The sequence below is a fragment of the Coccinella septempunctata genome, chromosome 1, assembly GCF_907165205.1.
Source record: "Coccinella septempunctata chromosome 1, icCocSept1.1, whole genome shotgun sequence".
NCBI classification, from domain to species: Eukaryota; Metazoa; Arthropoda; class Insecta; order Coleoptera; family Coccinellidae; genus Coccinella; species Coccinella septempunctata.
This window is the reverse complement of record NC_058189.1, coordinates 20,012,767-20,037,480: the sequence shown is the minus strand read 5'-3', so window position 1 is coordinate 20,037,480 and position 24,714 is coordinate 20,012,767. Positions and strand designations below refer to the sequence as shown.

The following is a 24,714-nucleotide window of genomic DNA, read 5'->3' as shown; positions in this document are numbered from 1 at the left end:
TGATGATAAAATTACAATTTATAACCTCGGTACACTTTCTTAGTTTAAGGAAAATGGGACGATGCTGAGATCGCACTTCCTGCGATCTTCCAACGAAGTTCATCGTTCTCGGATATATAACTCCTCCATCCTCAGAAAGGTGTCTACGTAGTGAAGAATGGAACTGCTCTAGCTTGGGATTCTTCTCTCTCTGGTTGATTTCGTGGAACTGCTCGTGGTTGGAATTCTTCTGTTTCTGTTTGATTTCTTGGAACCCTGGATCTTAGCCACAACTTAATTTTCCTCGATCCAAAATAGGAGATAATTATGAAAATTAGCAAATAAATGATAATTATCAGGACTTCATGCAATGATTTGGTACTTTTTTGCTTTTCCATTAAGGGTTGAATTTCCTCTTGTTTCTTCTTCAATTTGTGTATTTGGTCCAATGAAAAATCTACAAGTTTTATTTTGAATGCAGTTAGTGTTGTTGCATTCAACTCGGCAGCAATTTGAGGAAGGTACATCGGTTCTCCCTTCAAGATTTCCTTTTCGTTGTAGAATTTTTTTTGAGGGTTTTCGAAATGACATCCTTTTGGTACATTTAGCAGGAAGTTTCCCTTCAATGTGCTGACGTCGGTTCTTCTGCATACTGTGCGAATTTTCATCCCCGTTGGAGCTAACATGACGAATCTTCCATTACCAATCTGCTGGACAACGTTCTTGCCAGTTTCCACAGGCTGATTTTGGCAGGAACCAGTGGATTTTTGGAGTTGCAGTAGCTGGAACAGGCAATCTTCTACTTCTGACCCATTATTGAGTTTGTCGTTTTCGCAGTAATATAGTGGGTGTAAATCAATACAAGGCGAAGAGGCGTATTGATACCATTTTTCATTGCTTGTCAGATAGGTATTTTTGGGAATAATAATAGTGTTGTTTATAGTTGGGATTGAAAATAAATGGTAATGAGAAAAAGGTTCGGGGTGTACAATAGGAAAATGAAGAACGAAAACAATTCTGAATTCAACAAAATATGCATCTACTTTTATCAATTCATAAAATCTGTGATATTCTCTCTCGTCGACGAATATCAGATTTCTTGAAATATATAAATTTTTTGTTTTATTGATAATTGAATATAATTCGGAAAATTTAATAATGCTATGATGCAATATTTCGAGTCTGGAAAAACTAATGGCGTTTTCAATTTCATCGATTAATTCTATAATAATATTGACAGATATTCCGATTTGGTCCATGAGATTTTTAATCTGAATATACATATAAAAATTATCACTTAATTGATCAAATTTTCCTGAAATTCCTTCAAGTTGGGAAGCAATTGTTTTTTGATTATTTCTGAGGACAAAAATAGTTTTATTGAAATTTTCGATTACTTCACCGGTTAATGAAATACCTGCATTTAAATTGAACATAATATCCTTCTGATTATTTTGAAGTTCTTTTAATGCCGATTCATAATGTAATGCGTCATTTGCATCTAAATTACCAGTAATACTTTTTATTATGGTTCCCAATCCATCAATAATTCCTCTTTTTGTTCTTTCCATTGGTATCAAACTTTTAAATTTTTTTTTGCTGAGCTTAATTGATATTCATAAAACTTTTTATGATTTTCCAATTCTGTACGAAACACGGAGCTTGAAGTATTTAAAATAGTACTAGATACTGTCTTATAATGAAATTCTAAATATTTTAACTGTGTGAAGATGGGTTGAAGGTCATAGTAATGTATGAAACTGTGAAATTTGCTTCTAACTTTCGCTTTCCCTAGGAGAATTGGAAGGACTCCCGGATTGTCCTTCAGGTTTATTATTTGAATGTCCTGTGCTGTCACCAGGATCATTAGGATTAGCCTGAAAATGTTTCTTAGATTTAGTTTTAGGTTTTTTGAGGTTTTGTTTGTGCAAAATTTTCTTATCACTATCTATTTTAATTTTCCGATTACGTAGTACTCTCTCTTTCGAAAATTTTGGAGTAAGCTTATTTCTCATGTTGGATTTAATTTTTCTGTACGCGATAGTACCAGGTTTATACGTTAAAGGATCATGTCTATTTTGATTTTGCTTTTATATGATGTTCTGCTTCCTCTCCCCCATCAGTTCATTCAGTCTTTTGTAAATTTCTCTAGTTTTTTGTTTATGGTTTTCTACATAGTTATTAATAATGGCTTTGTTTACATCTATATTGAGGGGATCCTTACTATTCAAATAGCCGTTAATTATGTCAATAGGTTTCTGCTTCGTCAAGGAATGAAAAGAATTATTATATCCAAATATTGCGTAGGGCATTAAGTCTTCAATATTTAATGAATCATTGTTTTTACTTTTTAAAATTCTCAAATTTTCTAATATAGTAGAATGAAATCTTTCGATGATACCATTGCATTGTGAATTATTTACTGTGATATAATGAGGAGAAATTTGGTGTAGTTCAAGAAATTCAGATACAATACTATTTTTGAACTCTGTTCCATTATCCATCACTACTGTTGACGGTGAACCGTGATGCGTCATGAAAATTACAAGAGATCTTACTATTTCTATAGCTGTAAGAGAAATTAATGGATATGCTTGGGCGTATTTCGAAAAGGCATCGACAATTGTAAGAAATTTCTTGTTTTGTGCTTGAAAAGTGTCAATGTGCACAATTTCGAAGTGTTTACATGGCGTGGGTGAAACCATTAATTTTTGATTTGGAGGGTCTCTATCATATTTATTAATTTGACATAATTCGCAATTATTGATATACTCCGTTACAACATTTTAGATACCAGGCCAATAATATGTTCTCTTTACTCTAGAAATAGTTTCAGAAATTTCTCTGTGGTTTGTTTTTCCCTCATGCATATATTTAACAATTCTAACCTGCTCGTCTTTTTCTTCCACGTTTTCTAAGATTTCATTGCACTTCAATAATTTGAAAGCGGATTGTTTAAATGTTTTTCTGAGAATTTCGCATATTTCTTTATAATAATTATCTTTTTTGAAATACAAAGCGTAAAGAATATTAGATCTTAAGTATGTTTTGAAAAAGTCAATAATTTCCCTTTTCAAATCGTTAGTAGATATTTGAACAAAAATTCTTTGTTTGCTCGAAAAAATTTTTTTAATTCTAACCTCCGCCGGGGAATGAAAAACAAATTCAAAAACTATTTGATTGTCAAAAATATTTAAAATTTTCTCAGAAATGGGGACTTCTTGAATTGGATTTTCGTGATTGGAATGTGTAGTATTACCATCCGATTCGTACTGATTTTCAATATTCTTGGAATTGATTAAATCGTCTTGAGATAAGTAATAAATGTTAATATTTATGGTGGAATTTGCAAAAATATAGTTGATCATACTGAATATTTTTCTCCATTCTAGTCCATCCAAGCCACACGAAATTTTTGGTAATGCTAAGGATTTAACATTGTCTTTTTGACACAATTCTTTGAGATTGGAAAGTGATTCGAATACTGTTTTATATCGTGGTTTATGATAATAAAATTCCTTAGTTATTAAGTAATAAATTTTTCTTTTGTTGTGTGAAATTTTAGCCACTTCTCCAGTTCTTTTATTCTGAGATTTGAGTTCTTGAACTTTACCGAATTTTTCTTTGAAATCAAGTGAAATACCCTTATTCATATAAAAATCTTCAGATACACAATGAGCAAGGGAGTAGGATTCTGGAGCATCAAATAAGTGCCAATTTTTTCGGTCACAGTTGAACAATAATATATTTCATTTGCATTAAAAAGCTTCTCAAATTTCTCGAATGATATCTCCTCAACGTGTGCTTCTTCCAAATTAACAATCATCGACTCGTTATCGTTATTCGTATTTTTCTCGGAAAATTCTTTTTTAAATTTCTCCATATAATCAAAAAAATCTTTGTTGTGAATCTCGACTCTCGATAGAGCATCTGCATTTGTGTTAGAACTACCTTTTTTGTAAACAATTTCGAAATCAAATTCCTCGAGTTTTAATCTCCATCTTAAAAGCTTACTATTAGGCTCCTTAAGTGACATAAGCCATTGTAATGGTTTATGATCTGTTATGATTTTAAATTTTCTGCTAAAAATGTAAGGTCTAAAGTATTTAGTTGCCCAAATGATAGAGAGTAATTCCTTTTCAATTTCACTGTAATTTTGCTCATTATCATTGAGAGTTCTTGATGCATATGCGACCGGCTTATCGTTACTAATTTTTCCTTGTGATAGGACTGCACCAATGGCAAAATTACTAGCGTCTGTAGTTATAATAAATTCTTTTGAAAAGTCCGGATATTGAAGAATAGGTTCGTTCATTAACAAATTTTTACAGTATTCAAAAGAGTTGATAAACGATGTGGTGTGCTCGATTTTTGCACCTTTTTTTAAACAGGCCGTTAAAGGTTTGTTAATTCTCGCGAAGTCACGGATAAATTTTCTATAATATCCTAATAACCCTAAAAATCCTTTAATTTCTTTTGTTGTTTTAGGTATTGGGTAATTTTTGATAGCTTGAATTTTGTCTGGATTTGGTTTGACTCCATCTGTTGTTACAATATGCCCCAAATAAGCTACTTCCTTTTTTAGAAATTCTGATTTATCTAACTGAATTTTGAAATTGGCCTCTCTGAACCTTTTGAAAACTTTTGAAAGATTAACAATATGTTCTTGTAATGATGTTGAAAAGACAATTATGTCATCTAGATAGACTAAACAATTTTCAGGTCCTCTGAGTACATTATCCATTACCCTTTGAAAGGTAGAACCCGCATTTTTTAATCCGAATGGCATACGTAGAAATTCGTAGTGGCCATTCTCTACATTGAAAGCTGTTTTAGGAATATCAGCAGGATCCATCTCTATTTGGTGAAATCCGCTAGCTAAATCTAGTGTTGTAAAATATTGACATTTGCCGATTTTATCGAGAACATCATTTATATTAGGTATAGGATATTTATCGTCAATAGTCTTCTCATTGAGTTTTCGGAAATCTATGACAACTCTCCATTTTTGTTTACCAGATGCATCAGCTTTTTTTGGTACTACCCAAATCGGCGATGACCAAGGTGACTGGCTGGGTCTGATAATACCTTGTTCTAACATAGAATTTATTTGATTTTTAACTTCCTCTTTATGAATAAAAGGATATCTATAAGATTTTGTGTAGACAGGGATATCGTCTTTAGTTTTAATAGAGTGTTTTATCTGATTTGAAAAAGAAAGGGGTTGATTCTCTAACTTAAAGATATCTGGATATTTTCGACATAATTTTAAAATATGAAATTTTTCTTCTTCATTCATATGATTGGTTCTAATTAATTCTTCTACGCTTATATATTCTGAATTATTATTAGTTTCCATTGAAAGATTTCGAAATTATTCTGTATAGAAATTGATTCAATCGGTTTATTTAAAATGAGGATAACATCTTCGTTGGTTTCATTACAAATTTCTACGTTTGCTAGGCCATTTTTAGAACAAGTCACAATCTCAGAAATTTCACAAGATTGAATAATTTGTTTCGGTATTATCACGCCACCAGATAGGTGTTTGATTGGAATTTTAGCAATGATTCTAGAATTCGCATCAATTTTAATTTTGAATGGAGCTTTATTTGCTGATTCTTGATTTTTTATTGGCATTGTTGAAAAAGGAGTGTTGAGCTTAGAACTATGAAAATCTAATCCAATTAAACCGTCATAAATATTATGAAACTTAAATAGATAGAATTTGAAATTTTCATTATGTCTATTAAACTCAGCAAATATAGGAATATTGGCACAAAATTGATGATGAAAGGTTTGATGGACTGTTGAGACAGTGAATGGTTCTTTGAATATGCAATTTGAATAATATTTTTTAGCTAAATCTGGATTAATAAAAGATTTTGTTGATCCTGTATCGATTAGTAATTTAAGAGGGGGATTTTTAATTTCAATATAAGGTAATTCGCGTTTACCATTAGAAACATGAAATTCTACTATGTGCTGTGGGTCTGAAATTGAACGTTCCGAAAATTTTGTTCGTAATCTTCAGCAATTTCGTCATTTTTGAATTCTTCTTTAGAGCTGTGAGGATTATTATGATACTCGGTATTAAAAAGCTCTGCACTTATAAAATTTGGTTTCTGAGGAAAGGATTGATTTTGCCTGTTTGTCAAATATCTATTATTTGTTGAGGTACTCAATAGGCACCTTTACACTTACGCTCTTTCCTGCGCGACTGGAACGCCCTATGCCAATCGCTTGCGAAAGAATGCTAGTGTAAGGGCAAATCATTCGCCCGGTTTTTGGACGTGTAAAAACTCGCGAGTGACTAGCCCGAGTGACTGAGTTTGTTTGGATTCGGGGCGTTTGTGTATTCGCGCGGGTTTCTAATTGAAGATGTATATACGTTCAAAATTCGTAAGTACATGTAGGTATGTATTAATTAATGATTATTCATATACGTTTTTAATTTAAAAGGAACATGGGAGATTCAAGCTTCTGGAGCAGGGACTTTATGGAATCGGCATCCATTCTCAAATAGATCCTGAAGTCCATAGGAAAATTTTCACCCAACTCATTCAAGAGAGGCATATGTCCATATGTACGATTTTCCATACATTCTTTCGCTCAACATCTTCTGTTTCTCTTCTTTGGAATATTCAGATACATTGCCAAGCACAAAGCTACTTTCAGTTTGCGTTTTTTATTCAATTTGTCCATTTCAAGCTATGGACAAAGCCGCTAAAACCGTTGAAAATTTCAACATGCCACGAGTCACGCCAACCTCTCGCTTATTATGAGAGATTTCGAATTGGACTCTCCAAAGCACACGCAAGACTGCGCGAAAAGCCGTTACGATCTCAAGACACAAAAAAGTTAACACGCGCCACTCCATACCGCGCGAAAACACGAGTGACTGGCACTCGCGATTCGATCGCGCGCGAAAGAGCGTTAGTGTAAAGGTACCTATTGGTTGAGTTCTCTGTTTAGTATGATTAGTAGATATACTCATTGGAGTAGGTGCAGGTTGTTGCTGCTTTCCGAAAACTTGAGCGTTACTGAAATATTTCGGCTCTTTATAACTTATATTTCTTTGAATAGTAATGGGTCTGCTAGGAAATTGCTGATTCGTAACAAAATTTTGTCGTTCGATGGGTACCATTGTGGAAAAGTTTTGACGAAATTTTGAAAAATTATTTGAATTATTTCTGTGATTACTATAATTCATGAATTTTCTGGAATTATTGATTACCGTTTGATTAGATTTTTGGCAATGTTTTATATTGTCATCTTCAATTATGAATTGTAGTGCTTGAGATAAAGAATTAGGCCTCATAGCCCTAATAATAGGACCCAAAGGATCTCTTAAACCGGCTAAAAAGGTTTTTAAAGCTTGTTTTTGGAAAACATCTCTTTTACTTGCTCTAAATCCAACTTCACATTTCAAATCAATATAATTACAAATTGTATTTAATAACGTAATTACTTTTTCATAGAAGTCATGAGGAGATTCTCCGAAGTTTTGCCTCAGATTAACTAGATCCTGATTAAGACAATTCTCATCTCGTTGATCACCGAAATGTAATAAAAGTGAATTTTTTATGTCGTTCCAATTACTGGAAGCTCCATGAATTGCGACAACTTCTTCCGCTTTGCCGTGAAGCTTATTCAAAATACCATTCAATATCAACACATTTTGGAAGTTATTTTGATTTTCAACATCAAAATAGTGATTCAAAATTGCTTCCGAAGCTTGAATGAACCTATGTAATTTATTCGGATTCCCATCGAAATCGGGAATGATGCTTAAATTTTTGATATCAAAGTTTTCAGGTGCGTTAGGCATATATTATTCAAAGTTGTATTATTACTATTAAGTGAAAGATTATTAAATAATTCTAACAAATCTGTCTCTAATTCAGAATTGGTTTCCGCTACAGAATCAATACTAGGATTAGAGGAGTCTGACATCAACGAATAAAAATACGCTCACCACCTTGTTATGATTATCCACAACTGCATTATCTTCTTCCTCCTAGATGGATTTTTGACTGTAACTGCTGTGGGTAGGTTCTCGTTTCACCAAAAAGAGGGTAGAACTCTAAAGTTTTTCACAATGAAAACTCCGTGAAACTCCGTCGACTGCGCCAGTTATATTTATTAAGGCAGGAAAAGCGTTTTAAAAAAAGCTATATTTCATACAATACGTATATATAGTGAAAGTTATGTCAGAACTGATTCAATGATGATAAAATTACAATTTATAACCTCGGTACACTTTCTTAGTTTAAGGAAAATGAGACGATGCTGAGATCGCACTTCCTGCGATCTTCCAACGAAGTTCATCGTTCTCGGATATATAACTCGCGCGTTTAGTTGGGGACGCGTTTGGGGCCTTCGCAACCAACGTTGTATAATTTTTCCTTGTTTCGGGTTGTGAAACAATTCCTTTAAGGGAATTATTTTTGGAACCCGCTACCGGTTTTGTAATTGTGGCGTAAGTGGGGGATTTTGGCATATTATTTCGGGTCATTTCCTCTCTCAAGAGGCGCATCTCACCGACCAACTGTGACACAGTTTCGGTCAGTTTGACAATTTTAGCTTTCAACTGCCCATTCTCTTCCCTGAGCTTAACAAGCTCCTCGTGTTCGCCGTCGCTGATTTCTTCAGCATCGGTCGCTTCCATATAGGAACCCTCATTATCTGAGGTTTCCGACATGGTTTTATACTCAGATTTCTCAAAATTTCAAACAATTTGAAAATAATAAAATATTCAGGAATCTTCACTGAAATATTCTAATATAAAACTATGGTATAAAGCCAAAAGTTTTCTACGCCATGAGAAAAATCAGAGAAAAGATACGAAAAATAAGCTCACCTGATATTTTCTGCAGTACCAACGATTCAAGATCTGGACACTGATAGATGAACACCAACTTTGAAAATTTTAACGAATTATTATAAAATTCCATCAACAAATATAGAACCTTAACAAATTTCACAGACGGAATCAAATATGATGAGAAATTCTGCAACGCCTACCCAAATCTCAATGTCACTGAACAACGAATGGCAGACCAGTACCGCGTAATTTAGAGAAATTAACTTATACCAATGCGAATCGACGCAATTAAACAAGAACTTCAGCGTCAGCTAACAAAAGAGAGCAACAACAATGCCTCAGATGAAATTCACATGCCAGGGCAACAGCAGCCAGAAGAAATCGATATCGAAAGTCCATCTTGCAACGCAAGTGAGCCTGAACACCGGGACGATGGGAAAGAACTCCGCCGACAAGTCGACTCTGACATAAGGAGATACTGAAAGCAACGGATCCTGTTCATCGAAGAGCACCTCCCCTACTCAATACATCCAAGAAAATGTCACTCGTAATCGACATCTTGAATAAGGACTTCACCTTAGTACCTACAGAATCGAAGTTCATTGGAATATCTGCATCTAGTTTTTTACTGTGCAGCGCTAACGACAGCGAAAACCATAGGGGCAAAAGGGGCAAAAATTCGCCGAACGAACAACGATGGTCCGAAATTACACAAATTGCACGCGCGAGTATGGCAGAAACGTCTTCAACACAAAACAGAAAGGCTAAGAAGAGACATTGGACGACTGACGGAGTACTTGAACGGGAATCGAGGAAGAAAGGTTGTGAAACTTGACAAAGAAAGTATGAATAGGAACATGATACACACGGAACTAGAGTCAAAGAATCCTAGTACTCACCACTGCCTCGACACTCTGAAGCAGAAGCACTCTTTATGGGGAACGCCTGAGGAGATATAAGAGCAATTATGGCCGGAATGGAGACAATAATTCTTTTGAAAAGTCAGAAGACACTTTCTTACGAATGAAGCAGTAGGACATGATCACAGTCGAAGAAGTAAAATCATCAAAATCTACACAACTGGAAATTACCTGGACCTGACGGTTTACAGAAATTCTGGATCAAGAAACTTTGGATCATGTATGACAAATTGACCTCCGCAATAAATGATGTCATTGAAAATCCTGAAAGAATGCCAGTATTTCTGACACCTGGCACAACGTACGTGTTACCTAAAGACAAAAGGAATACAGATGACCCAATCAAATACCGACCAATCACATGCCTTCCAACAATGTATAAATTAATCACATCTTGCATTTCGAACCGAATACATAACCATTGTGAGGAATTACATCGTCGCCACGCAACAGGAAAGATGCACCAAAGACAGCCGAGGATGCGATGAACAACTAATAATAAATTCAGTTATTTGAAATTCATCCTTCTCCAAGAGAAGAAATATTTACGCTGCGTACATAGACTACAAAAATCATTCGATTCCATCACCACAAACGACTCTTGATGATCTTAAAGATTTACAAGGTAGATCCCAATATTGTTAAGTTCCTACTGCGCCAACTTGGCGCACCAGTCTACAGATGAAATCAGCAGATGTCCCCATCACAACTGAACCTAATCCAATAAGACGTGGAATTTTCCAAGGAGACTCGCTCAGCCCTTTGTGGTTCTGCATAGCCCTGAATCCCTTGTCTAATAGATTGAATTCTACGGACTACGCATTTGCCATCAAGAGCGACAGCAGAACTATGATGAAGCCTTCATATGGACGATTTGAAACTAATTGCAATCAAATAAAAACCAAATGCAGCCGATGCTGAAAATGGTAGAATAATTCTCCGACAATATGAAAATGAAGTTTGGATTTCAAAAATGTGGTCTTGTCAATATAACCAGATGCAAAACAGTAGACGGTACATTCAATCTGAAGGAAGGTGCGGAAATCGAAACATTGAATGAAGGAGATACATAGGTACAAGTATCTAGGAATCAAGTAGTATAGACGGATCAAACAGACCCAGATGAAAATAGAATTGACGGAGGAGTTCACTCGCATATTAAAAGGGATAATGAGAACAAGTCTAAACAGCAAGAACCTGACCAAAGCAATTAATACCTACGCTTGCTCAGCACTGAGCTACTCCTTCGGTATCATCTCTTAGAACACCACAACTTTGTAGCAGCCCTACAAAGAAAAATAAGCACATTGCCGACCAAAAATCATTAACATCATCCTAAAAGATCAATAGAACGAACAGAGCTGCCCCGACACCTAGGTAGAGTATAGTAGAGGTAGAGTAGAGGAATTGTTGATTTCTCCAACCGGATAGCTCAGGATATTGTAAGACTCCGAAAATATTTCCTGAACAAACCAAGAATTGGTACTAAAACAACAAATTCGAAAATACTTCTCTTATACAATTACCATCCGGATACTGTATTGGAAAATGATCATCACAAGCTCTACTGGTATCGTACAGTTTTAACAGACCGGAAAATTACACACAATATATCTGACTCCATAGCAGTGAGTAAGGAGGAGAATAGAAGCACTATTCATGGACGTGGCGATTCCAAACAACAACAACATACTAGATAGGCACACTGAAAAGATTTCCAAATACAGAACATTCCGAGTCATTCGCTTGACAAGAGAAGACGTGCTACAGTGCTCCTAGTGCTATAAAAGAGAAAGCGGACGAGAAAGTCGAAGTGTCACAGTGCCGTAAAAGAGAAAGCGGAGGTGAAAGTGCCCACTAACCAAGCTACGGAATATTTGATTCCGTCTGTGAAGTTGTGTAGGTTCTATATTTGTTATCGGAATTTTAATTCGTTAAAATTTTCAAAGTTGGTGTTCATCCTAAGTGTCCAGAGAATTTTTTTATTTTCTCGTTGGTACTGCAGAAAACATCAGGTGAGCTTATTTTTCGTATCTCTTTTCTGATTTTTATCATAGCGTATAAAACATTCGGCTTTATACCATAGTTTTATATTAGACTATTTTAGTGAAGATTTCTGAATATTTTATTATTTTCAAATTATTTGATATTTTGAGATTTTTGATTATAAAACCATGTCGGAAACCTCAGATAATGAGGGCTCCTACATGGAAGCGACCGATGCTGAAGAGTTCAGCGAAGGCGAACACGAGGAGCTTGTAAAGCTCAGAGAAGAAAATGATTAGTTGAAAGCTCAAATAGTCAAACTGACTGAAACTGTGTCACAGTTGGTCGGTGAGATGCGCCTCTTGAGGGAGGAAATGACCCGCAATAATATGACGAAATCTCCCACTTACGCCGCAATCACAAAGCCGGTAGCGGGTTCCAAAAATAATTCCCTTAATGGAATTGTTTCACAACCCGAAACAAGGAAAAATGATTCAACGCAGGTCGCGAAGGCCCCAAACGCGCCCCTAACTAAACGCGCGCGAAAAGAAAGCTCCTCTTCTGATGAGGAGACTGTCAAGAAGGCAACGGAAGTGCCTAAAAGAGCTAAAATTCCACCCATCACGATGATGGGCACCTCAGATTGGGTAGAGATATCTAAAGCTCTCTACACAAAAAGGATAAATTACAACCGTGCAACTACAGTTAAAGACGGTATAAAAATCATCGCGTCAACCGTAGATGATTTTAGAAAAATCACTACATTCTTCGAGCAGCATGGTAAAGAATTTTTTACCTACCAAATAGAGGAGGAGAAGAAGATATATGCCGTTATTAGGCATTTACCAATCGATGCTGATCTTGCGTTGATTAAGGACGACCTGATATTCCAGGGAATAACAGACGCTGAGGTGTCCAGAATGACATCGAACAAGACAAAGAAACAAATACCTCTCTACCTGGTTAAAACCCAGAAAAAGGAAATATTCGAAGTGAAGCGACTCTACAACCTCTGTATTGTGGTTGAGCATAAAAAGAGGCCTGAAAGTCCAAGCCAGTGCTTTAGGTGCCAAAGGTACGGGCATGCACAAAACAAATGCTCCTTCCCGTGGAGATGCGTGAAGTGCTCAGGAAGCCACAGCAGCAATGACTGCACACTCACCAGAAAAGGTGAAGAGAGAAATGCCACATGCGTCTTATGTGGAGAAGAGGGCCATCCAGCTAGCTACAAAGGATGTAGCGAGTTCAAGTTGGTGACCAGAAAGAAAAATTCCCGAAAATCAGTTGAACAGAAAAAGAAGGTAACAAAAACAACAACTTCTGAACAAAAAATTCAGGAAGTAGCGAAGATCCAACCTACAGAGCAGGAAAAGAAGAGGGAGACTCCAAAACCCGTCCAGAAAAAAGAAGGACAGAAAAAGCTTACAATGAAATAAGCTGTGAACAGTCAACAGGAGAAGAAAAAGATATCTGAGTCAGCCGATGATTTAGATATCTTCACGGAAAAAATGTTCAACAAGATAATGTTGAAAATTGAGAGGGAAATGGAGAAAAAACTCCAAGCATTATTCAGTAAACTGAATTAATGGACCTTACGGATATTAGGAAGAAATCCCTCAAGATAATCTCGTGGAACATAAACGGGATCAACACTCGGAAAGCCGAGATAGAACAAATAATATCAGAAAGACAACCTGATATTATAGCCCTACAGGAAACAAGAATAAACCGGAACAGAAGACTGAATTTCATGAATTATGAAACATATAGATGTGACAGAATTACAAACACCGGAGGAGGAGTAGCAATATTGGTGAGAACAGATCTGAAACACTACTTTAAAAGTAGATCCGACGAAACACAAGGAAAAACAGAAAAAGTGACGATTGTTGCCGAATTAAATCGGCAAAGAGTCGAAATAACCTCGGCGTATAAGCCACCACAAAACAATCTATTGGAAGAAGAGATAAACAACATGTTGGAAGGATCAAACCCGAAAATCTCCATCGGAGATTTCAACTGTAAATCCCCATTATGGAATAGCATAACAGAGAATAGAAATGGCAAAAAACTCAAGGATTTCGCCGAAAAACAAAATGCCATAGTTATTGGACCAGAGCTACCGACATATCTTGCTTTTGGAAGAGGAATACCAGATGTAATAGATATCGCGATATTGAAAAATATAACTCAAGAATTCTCGATTGAAACTTTGGAAGATGGAACCTCAAACCACAATCCCGTGGAATTGACAATTGGAGAAGAACCAAGAGAAAAACTGCTGGAAATGAGAGAATATACCAATTGGACTAAATACAGCCATTTAATACAATCGGAAATAACAGAAATTCCAACAATAAACACTCCAGACGATCTGGAATGTGCGGTTGATAAACTGGAAGAGATTATATTGAAAGCTTACGAAAAAAGCACGAGAAGAGTGAAGAGACCAGCTCCAAGTCATCCGCATGGCGATACGCCTAAAGAAGTAAAAGATCTTATACAAGAAAATCGAAGACTCAGAAGAATATATAGGATGAACAAAAATGATCTAAATAGAAGGAACCTCAACCGACATAGCCAAGTTCTGAAAAATGCCCTGAAAGATCTAAGAACAAGCAGATGGAACAAAAGGGTTCAAGAACTGAATACAATCGATCATTCTGCATGGAGAATGCAAAAAAGCCTACGAGGAGAAAAGACTAAAATTCCACCCCTACACGGAGAAAGGGGAATGGCTTATACCAATACTGATAAGGCAGATGCATTGGCGGACTCGATCGAACGAGAATCGAGAATAAATTACAGGATAGACGACGATAATGAAGATTTGGAAGAACTGGTTGAAGAAAATGATGAAGAAATGGATGAATTACCAGCGACTGCTGAAATAGACAAGCCAACATCGCCAAATGAAATCAGGGAAATAATTAGAAGTTTGAAGAAGAGGAAAGCTCCCGGAAGCGATAAAATAACGAATGTTATGTTGAAGAAATTACCTAGAAAAGGTATAGCCGCTCTAACTAATATCGCGAATGGAATTATGAGGACAGAATACTACCCAGAAAAATGGAAAACAGCAGAAGTCATAGTATTCAATAAACCATTCAAAGAGAAGAAGTTTCCACAAAACTACAGACCGATAAGTCTACTGTCGGCTTTAGGAAAAGTAGTAGAAAGAATTATCGCCACGAGGCTAAATGAGGAAACCGAAAATCTGAAACTAATTCCACCAGAACAGTTCGGATTCAGAAGAGAGCATTCAACAGAACAACAATTATTAAGGCTCCCAGAGTACATAACAGAGGGATTCCAAAATAAACAAGCTACAGGTCTTGTTTTACTAGACGTCGCCAGAGCATTCGACAGAGTATGGCATAAAGGATTAATATATAAGATGAGAAGTGCTGGATATTCGATCAAAATATGCAAGTTGATACGGAATTATCTCAAAAATAGAAGATTTTACGTGAAAGTGGGAGGAGAATGCTCCTCAACAAGAGATATAGAGGCTGGAGTACCCCAAGGATCAGTACTTGGGCCACTTCTGTACAACATATACATCCACGATATTCCGAAAAATCCAAGAACCATGCTAACGTTATATGCTGACGACACAGGCATAGCAACTCGACACCGAAATCCTGAAATAATAGAACGAGTTCTACAAGAGTCGATTGACGAAACAAATGACTGGTGCATAAAGTGGAAAATCAAGCTCAATGGACAAAAGAGCCAAGCAATATTACTACAGAAGAGAAGACTGCGACCCACAACGAAACTGGATGTTGACGGCGAAGAAATCGACTGGAAGAATGAAGCCAAATATTTAGGAATAACACTTGACAAAGGACTTACTTGGAAAAGTCATATCAAACAAGCAATCGACAAAACGAAAGCAGCGATGAATAGACTCTATCCTCTGATAGGAAGAAGAAGCCACATGTCGAAAGAGACAAAATTGAAGATAATCAAAGCCGTTGCTAGGCCTCAACTGACTTATGGATCAGTTGCCTGGGGTTTCGCGGCAAAGAGCCATATCAAAAGAATTCAGGCCACTGAAAACAAGCTGCTACGATGTGCAATAGATGCACCTTGGTTTGTCAGGAATAGACAGATTTATAAGGACCTGAAATGGGAAACCATAACGGAATTCATGAACAGAAAAGCAGAGAAATTATTCGAAACAGCGAAAAACCATCCGAATCAAGAACTCAGGAGACTAGTGGACTACGACCCAGAGGAAGACAAAAGGAGAATGCGAATTTACCGAAGGAGACCAAGAGATCAATTAAAAAGAGATTAAAATAACAACTTATTGAAAAATTCAATAAAGTGTTAATCCAATAGAGGATAAACACATAAATCCCAGCACGATAGTGTGCGAGAAGAAAACCGACCAAGAGATGAACGGTTTATAGGCAAATGCCCGGAACCAAAATTCAAGAAGCAGTAGGGTTTTTAGTGGGTCTCGAGCTCAGGAGAGTGAGAAACCCCACACTGTTCCCCCTCAGGAGATGAGGGTGGTTCGTCTGTCTTGCAGATTTTCCCCCTGCTACACCAAAAAAAAAAAAAAATCCAAATACAGAAACCTCGAGGAACAAAACAAGAGACAGTGGAAGTTGAAAGATATTATGGATTTTGAGTAATAATTTCAGCCAATTGAACATTGAGAATAAACTGTACGTTGTTAAAGCCTTTATAAGACCTCGACCAAATTTAATTACACCAAAGTCGACCGAAAATCATCAAAATAGAGGATCCAGTATTGTTTGGTACGATTAATGCGATTGGTTAACTGGATCGATCAAACGAGAGAAATTATTTTGCTGGCCATATTTACTATTTTCTCATGAAACAGAATATACTTAATGGTCTAAAACGGAGTTCTCAGAATTGAAAAATTTACCGCGTTCTATCGAAAAGCATATAACAATTAAGTCAAAGGAGCATATAGCATCCTCTTGTATTGAAGAAGTCTTAGAAGTGGCAATTTTTCTTCATTATAATGAAAAGTTATTCCCTCCCGAATCAGAAATTGACGAGTCTCATTTTATGAACTTATTTGTGAACCATTTAATACAGGTGTAGAATATATACTATGAAAAAGTTATAATACTTATCATGTTTTTTCGAAAAGTTAATCCAATAACTTGAGAACAACAAAACTACTCTAAAATTCACCTGAAAAAACACATACGTCTTGAAAATATTTTGTTGTACAAATCCGTTTAATATTGATGACGGATTGGTCAGTTCACGTCAGGTGACCAAGTACGCCATGTTATTGCGAATGCAGAGCTAATCAATCAAAAATGACACCACAACTGTCGCCACTGTCTTGTTAGAGTTGTTTTAATTTCCAATACAATTGTTGATATACCGTAGTGCCCCAGATATTTCCATTATCAACACTGCTTTCAAAAGTAAATACGAGTATGTTATTCTGTATGTATAGCTTTTATCAGAAATTTCAGGTTTTTTTCGTTGGCATGCCTAAATCTTCGTTGTTCCATGTATAGGTTGCTTTCTGCGATTTGTTCTTAGATTTCTTAAGAACGTCGTTGTAGCTTTAAGGCACAGCCTTATAAAACAAGCCTTGTCTATAGACGGGGTCAAATGTTTAGTGCCCAATTTGTGCCTATTAGTGCCGTATAAATCTTTGACAGCACCATTGTAGTTTTTGAGAAATTGATAATTAAACTTCTTGGTGCTGACTTCACGCTCAGCACCAATATATTGGAATTTCGTGAGAATTTTTGTTTCAATAATTAGTGCCTTATTAGTGCCTATTAGTGCCGTTAAAACGGATGAGATATCATTTTTAGTTTTACAGTAATTGCCTGATGCTTTTTGTTAAATTAGCGAAAAGTTGAAAGCACTAATTCTGAAACTATGTCAAATATTTAGTGCCACATTAGTGCTACATTAGTGCTAATTAGTGGCGTATAAATCTTTGACAGCGCTATTGTAGTTTTTGAGTTACACGAAATTATCTGTTTCGATACCGCGTAGCCATCTATGGAGAGCTGTGCGAGTCATTTCTCTGACTTCATAGATTCGTCGTCATTGCGTCATTTTATTATCACCTAAAGTGGCTCACACATATACGACTTTGGTCTTGTCGAAGAATAAATAATAGTACTATTGATTTAAGTGGGCACAAAACTATTTTCTGAATTATTCAGATAATGTTTATATTGAGTAGGGTTTTTTTTTCTCGAATACTGCCTGAACTTTTTTTCCTTTTGTAATAATAATAATGATAATTTAGGCTCATCGAGATGGAAAAAGAATATAGAGTGTATTATATGCTTGAAAAAAGTATCAGAAGAATCGTATTACTTTTTCAATATGGAAGTATGAAAATTCTAACAGAAAAATGTATAGTGCTATGAAAATAGACACAAAATGGGGATAATAGTAAAATATATTTTCATATATATCTAACCAGATATATGAAAATAAAAATGTCTCAATACGTAGTACGAGTTCATAACGAAACATAATAACAATATTGTGACAAAAAAATTCTCGAACATAAACGATGCAACAACAAACTTGAAAAAATGCAAAATTTTCAATATGTAATACAACAAAAGTTTGATGACGAGAAGGCAAAATCATATATACAATATATATTTGAAAAGCCCTTTCCTCCACCTTTTCCTCTTGTTCTTTTTTCTGGGTGGGAACCGTGGAGGGGGGGGCACGGCTTGTTTTCGACATAGCCAAGGTCATCCTTGCACTAATGTCAAAATCAGATCCTGTATTTTTTATCAGTGTTTCTGAGTTCAATACACTGGTTTTAGGTTCACTATTATTCCTATTGTAGAAGAAATGATGAGCAATGGGAAGAATAGAATGACCTATCAAAAGAATATAATGCAGTGAGGAATGACATAATGGTGAACCACATCTGCTATATACACAATTTGAATGAAACTGATATATTTGTCAGCTTTTTTTAAGATGGAAATGAAATTGCCTACTTGTGTACCCAGATATTGAGAAGTTAATGTTATTTTGAATGATATACATATGTATCTATTTTATTGTTTCTGTTGGATGATTTTTCGTATAAAATACTACTATTATATTTTGTTATATACGTTTTGAGACATTTTTCTTTTCATATAACCCTATATAAATATAAATTTTACCAATGACGGCTCGTCAGGGTATGCAGGGTCGTATTTCCTAGTGAATTTGTAAGGGCACGGTGATTTCGAAGCTTCTTGAATACGCGTAGATCGGCCGGCCGAGCCTCGGAGTGGGGATATAAGAATCGTATCCGCATCGCTGTTCCCATACTGAATTGAATTAGGTCAGTGTCGTAGAATAAGAGAAAGGGGTGCACGTACGTGTTTATCAGTTTTCTTCGATTCATTTCGTAAATTTTGATAATCTGAGTGGATTGTAAATTTCTTGGATTGTTGAATAATTTGAGTGGTAGCAAATCGAAACAAACTTTGCATCCTGTCACAAAATCATATGACAGTAGAAGGAGGAATGGTGGAATAAAGAAAGGAAAAATTAGCACATTATCACTCAAAATCAAAATTGTAGATGTGTTTCAGTGAACTTAAAATTTTGATTCGTATTGATGTTGATGTTTTGTGTTGTAATAAATTTGTTATCGGTATTTACAGAAAGACCCCGAAGAAGAATAAAATTATTATTCAAAAGCTTGGCAAAAACAAAGAAGTGTAGTACATTCTTTCTCCAAAAACAAGCCTTAACTTTTATACACTGCCGTTGTATAAAGAAAATCAGATTATATCTGCAGAGTGGGACATACATAAGTCTGGAATAAAATTAATGTTTCTTCAATATTGATCAACCACTCAAAATGAAGACGCTGAAACCCACCAATTGCTTTTCGATTAACTTCTTCTTCTATCTATTAATAGTTTCTCAACCAATAACTTAACATCAAGATGCTGAAAAACATGTCAATTGAGTTCTGATTGCACTTACTTTTGGGACATAAAATTGAATATTCCGCGTTTTCATTTCCAGTTATTGGTTGAAAAAATAGATACTAATTTTATTCCAGGATATTCCCTGTATATCCTGGATCGGGCCGACCCACACCTCATAGGCACGAGCCGTCACTGAATTTTACTACTATATCTCTATTATATGTCTGATATTAGTAGTATAAGTTCGTGCGGTTATTTGTCGAAATTTGAAGCTTTATTGTAGAAAATTGGTTATGTCATTTAGGGAAGATGGGGGCAGTGGGCGAGTGAGCACCAAATTTATGAAATAAAACAACTTGAAAATTATCGAAAATAGGTTTATTAATCAAATCACACACAAAATAATTCAGTTCAGAGGTAAAAATTACAAAATGCCCGAATCATAGCAGTGTCCGGATTAACGACTGTTTTCACTATATACATATATGTACTAGAAAGGACCCCGCACACTTACTTAGGACAAGCGGGTCCAGTGAATTTTCCCCATCTTTACATACTATATTTATATCAACCTTAAGAACAATATATTAGATTTTCACGGAGGACTTACATCCGGTTTGTTCTATAGGGCGTTCCAAAATTGCAGCTACGGAAAAATGAATCTTCAAATTTTGATGATAATTCTTCTAATTTTCAAAATTTCATCATGATGCCTTGGGTTCTGAATAACAAGATATCACAGATATCCAAACACCGCCCTCCACGTTAAGTTTCATTATACAGGCTGTTCCATGAAGCTGTTCAAGTAACTGAATGTAACTTTGTTATTGACTTTGGGACCACCCTGAGTTTTTCAAAATATGATACCATGATGTATGTCCACCTCTGTAGGAAGTTTCATCAATGTACAAAGAACAGTTGCAAAATTATTCAGGTTTAAATTCGGATTTCATACAATTTTTCTTCAAAACTTATCTGTAGTTGAGATTGCTGTCAAGGAATAAAAGTTTTCATTCATTATAATTACAGTACAATCGCGATACTGTGAACACTTGCTCAATAGCGTGAACAACATTGTTTCTGCCAAAAAGGGTGCAAACTAAGATCTCACAATTTTTTCAACCATTGTAAATCTTCGATAAGAATGTATTTTAGTTTTATTAGATAATAAATCTGTATAGCAATATGTTTTAGAGTTTGTATTTGAGTGACCTCCGGTAACATGAACAACCTCTATTGTGTGAACAACCCTGGTTTTATTCTGTTCACGTTATCGCGATTGTACTGTATTATGATAGGTATTGACGATCGGTCCAAAGGTGGTTTTATTCAGGAATGTACAGGATGGACATTATTCGGTATCACTAATCTCCTCATTTCGCTATCTCAAAATCTGTTTATATAGAAAAGCAGTATCATCTAATGTATAAACATATATACATATATACATTTCTAATACATCACGCTTCAAAACAGCCAGATTTCTTTTATCGACATCATCTTCCCTATCTATTCGTCTGAGGTTATTTAATGGAAACTCATGATCATATAGGAAACATGCATATCTATTTCGCGCATTCATTGCTGTCTTTTCACATTAACTTTCTATAACTCTTTACCAATAATGATTAAAAAAAAAACAAACTGAAAATTACTTAACAGCAGGAAAGCTAACCAACCGTTTAAACAATCACACGAAACGTCACATTGAAAGGTCACAGAGTAGCCTACAAAATTCATATAAAATCAAATAATTGACAATAATCTCAACTACAGATAAGTTTGAAAGTGAAATTATATGAAATCCGAATTTAAACCTGAATAATTTTACAACTGTTCTTTGTACATACATCATGGTGTCAACCTGGAATGATAATTTTGTTTTTCTATATAAACAGATAGCGAAATGAGGAGATTAGTGACACCGAATAATGTCCAGCCTGTACATTCCTGAATAAAAACACCTTTGGACTGACCGTCAAAACCTATGATACTAATTATAATGAATGAAAACCAATATTCCTTGACAGAAATCTCAACTACAGATAAGTTTTGAAGAAAAATTGTATGTAATCCGAATTTAAACCTGAATAACTTTGCAACTGTTCTTTGTACATTAATGAAACTTCCTACAGAGGTGGACATACATCATGGTATCATATTTTGAAAAACTCAGGGTGGTCCCAAAGTCAATAAAAAAGTTACATTTAGTTACTTATACAGCTTCATGGAACAGCCTGTATGATGAAACTTAACGTGGTGGGCGGTGTTTGGATATCTGTGATATCTTGTTATTCAGAACCCAAGGCATCATGATGAAATTTTGAAAATTAGAAGAATTATCATTAATTTAAAGAATCATTTTTCCGTAGCTGCAATTTTGGAACGCCCTATAGAACAAACCGGATGTAAGACCTCCGTGAAAATCTAATATATTGTTCCTAAGGTTGATATAAATATAATAAGAAAAAATGGGGAAAATTCACTGGACCCGCTTTTCCTAAGTAAGTGTGCGGGGTCCTTTGTGAAAAAGAACCTCACTTCATATAAACATTATCTGAATAATTCAGAAAATAGTTTTGTGCTCACTTAAATCAATAGTACTAGTACTATTATTCTTCGATATAAAGATTGGCGACCCAAGTCGTATATGTGTAAGCCGCATTAGGTGATAATTAAATGACGGAATGACGACAAATCTATGACAGAGAATGACTCGCATACCTCTCCATAAATGGCTACGCGGTATCAAAACAGATAATTTCGTATAACTCAAAAACTACAATGGTGCTGTCAAAGATTTATACGGCACTAATTGGCACTAACGAGGCACTAAATATTTGACATAGTTTCAGAATTAGTGCTTTCAACTTTTCGCTAACTTCACACTTGTTCAAAAAGTATCAGGCAATTACAGTAAAACTAAAAATGATATCGCATCCGTTTTAACGGCTCAAATAGGCATTTATTAGGCACTAATTATTGAAACAAAAATTTTCACGAAATTCCAATATGTTGGTGATGAGCGTGAAGTCAGCACCAAAGGAAATAATCCGTGATCTGTGATATTATGAAAACCGTTCATTTTTTTTCATTGGTTCCAAATGCACTAATAGACCTTAATTATGCACTAATTATTAGTATCCTGATTTTATGGTAATTTGAAAATGTTGGTGCTGAGCGTGAAGTCAGCTGTAGATGCTGACTGAGACTGAATATCATTTTCTTATTATCTAATTTGGATTTCCAGTAATTCCACCTTAATAATTAATAATTATTGAGGATTATTCACACTTAGAGGAAATTCAACATACGGAAAATTATGAGAAATATTAACCGTAGACACACGTGTTTCGGGTTTTCGGCCCTCATGAGTACCTGTAAAAAGTGCAAAGATGAACCTGGTGGAAATTACATCAAAATCAAACTGTTTCCTCATTGTCCTTTTTCAGCAATGTTTGTGTGCTTTAGTTTTTATTTTCCTTTTTTTGTTGTTGTGGCAGTCCTAGAAAAAAGTGCAGCTTTGGTCTGAGGAAGCGTTTTTATCTTCGACGACTGTTAATTACTCTTTCTTCAATGTTTTGTTGAGACGTCAAGCTTGTTTCCTTTCGAGATATTTTAATGTATTTTCCTTCTCCAATGCTTCAATTACTCTATCTTCTTTGACCTTGCATGAACTATCGCCTGTTTTAGTGTTTTACCTCTTGTTATATTGACAATATACTACGTTATATTCTGAGAGAATGGTTGTAAAATTTTCAGCATTTTTTCCATTTTGTTTATTTAACCAGAGAAAGGATTTGAAGCAATGCAGAACAATAACGAACCGAGTGAAACTCCTTGAAAAAATTTCTCAGTTCTAGTCTTGTTCTAGTTTTGTACGCCAGTTTGTTATCGCACATTTCAAGAACTTGATGATTCTGGGAACTATCCTGTAGATTTTTCATAACTATTACGAGCTTTTCATTAGGTATGAATGGGAAGTCGAATGCTTTCTGGTAATCAATGGACAAAGCTTCAAGATTTCAACTTTTAGGGAATGCCTTATTACAGGTTATGAGATCTATAATAAAATTGGTTGTTCCTTGTATTCCTCACTTTCTAGTTTTTCTCATAACTGGTGAATATGCTCATTATGTTTATTGTGGAAAGGAATGTGTTTGGTCGATACCTTATAGAATATGCATGCATTATATAAAAGTATGCATGCTCCAAAATGTCTTGATTCAAAAGTTCTGTACTCCATCTTGTTCTGGTGCTTTCTAAAATTATTCAGTTCTTTTGTTCAGAGGTGACTGGTTCTTATTCTTATTATTATAATTACCTATCAGGACAAGAGCTGGGAAAGGGGAGAGTTGAGAAATTTTTTCTGTACTTTCTAAATAGAAATGGTTGAACTCGAAGTGACACACCTCTCTTTTATTATATTTCGCATCAAGTTGACGCACTAAACATTGAGAAAGGCAATTCGGAGTTGATTAAATGGAGAGTATCATTAGTTATATTTAGAAGAGAAATAGTGTCAATCGCCTAAGCGTACAAGATTAACGAAGTCAGTAGGTAAAGTAAAGCTTACCTGACCATACTGTAATCTGATATCCGGCATTCTAGAGTTGAGTTCATTTGCTACTGCGGTTAAACAATTTGGAATACGTTCTTGTGCATTCATAACAGCATTACTCCTGCAAAATAACAATTTTTGATATGGGTTTCAACAAGAGAAAAAATGCGGTGGTAACCTCCTGAAAAATCCTGAAAGTTTAACATTCCGAGGTGTAGCTATGTCCATTTTTGTCGACGATGAGAGAAAACGCGAAAAAGGAACTGAGATTTCACAAAATTGATTGACAAGACAAGGTATTCTGGAAAAGTGCATAGAAACTATCAGATGATAGTTTCATACTTGTTGAAACTTTAGCCCTTTTTTCGATTGGCAGACAACAGATATTATGATTTCCTTATGTCAAATCTTTCGGCTTTATCACTCTGGTGGAAAATATTACGAGAATTGCTAGAAAATATAATAAGGCAGTATTCAAATATTCTGAAAAAAATATAAATAAGAGTATCTCAACAT

The 24,714-nt window shown here is 35.3% G+C and overlaps 1 protein-coding gene across 1 annotated transcript in view; it reads right to left on the bottom strand.

Annotated features, from left to right (window-relative positions):
* The window catches only part of LOC123310043 (damage-control phosphatase ARMT1-like), a 155,078-nt gene extending 130,565 nt beyond the window's left edge, over nucleotides 1–24,513 (bottom strand). Inside the window, exons 1-2 of the mRNA XM_044893440.1 lie at nucleotides 24,377–24,513; nucleotides 24,214–24,319 (exon numbers count right to left, since the gene is read on the bottom strand). Of these exons, the coding sequence (XP_044749375.1) occupies nucleotides 24,214–24,319; nucleotides 24,377–24,513 (243 nt within the window). The remainder of the gene's footprint in view (nucleotides 1–24,213; nucleotides 24,320–24,376) is intronic.
* Between the last annotated feature and the right edge of the window lie 201 nt (nucleotides 24,514–24,714).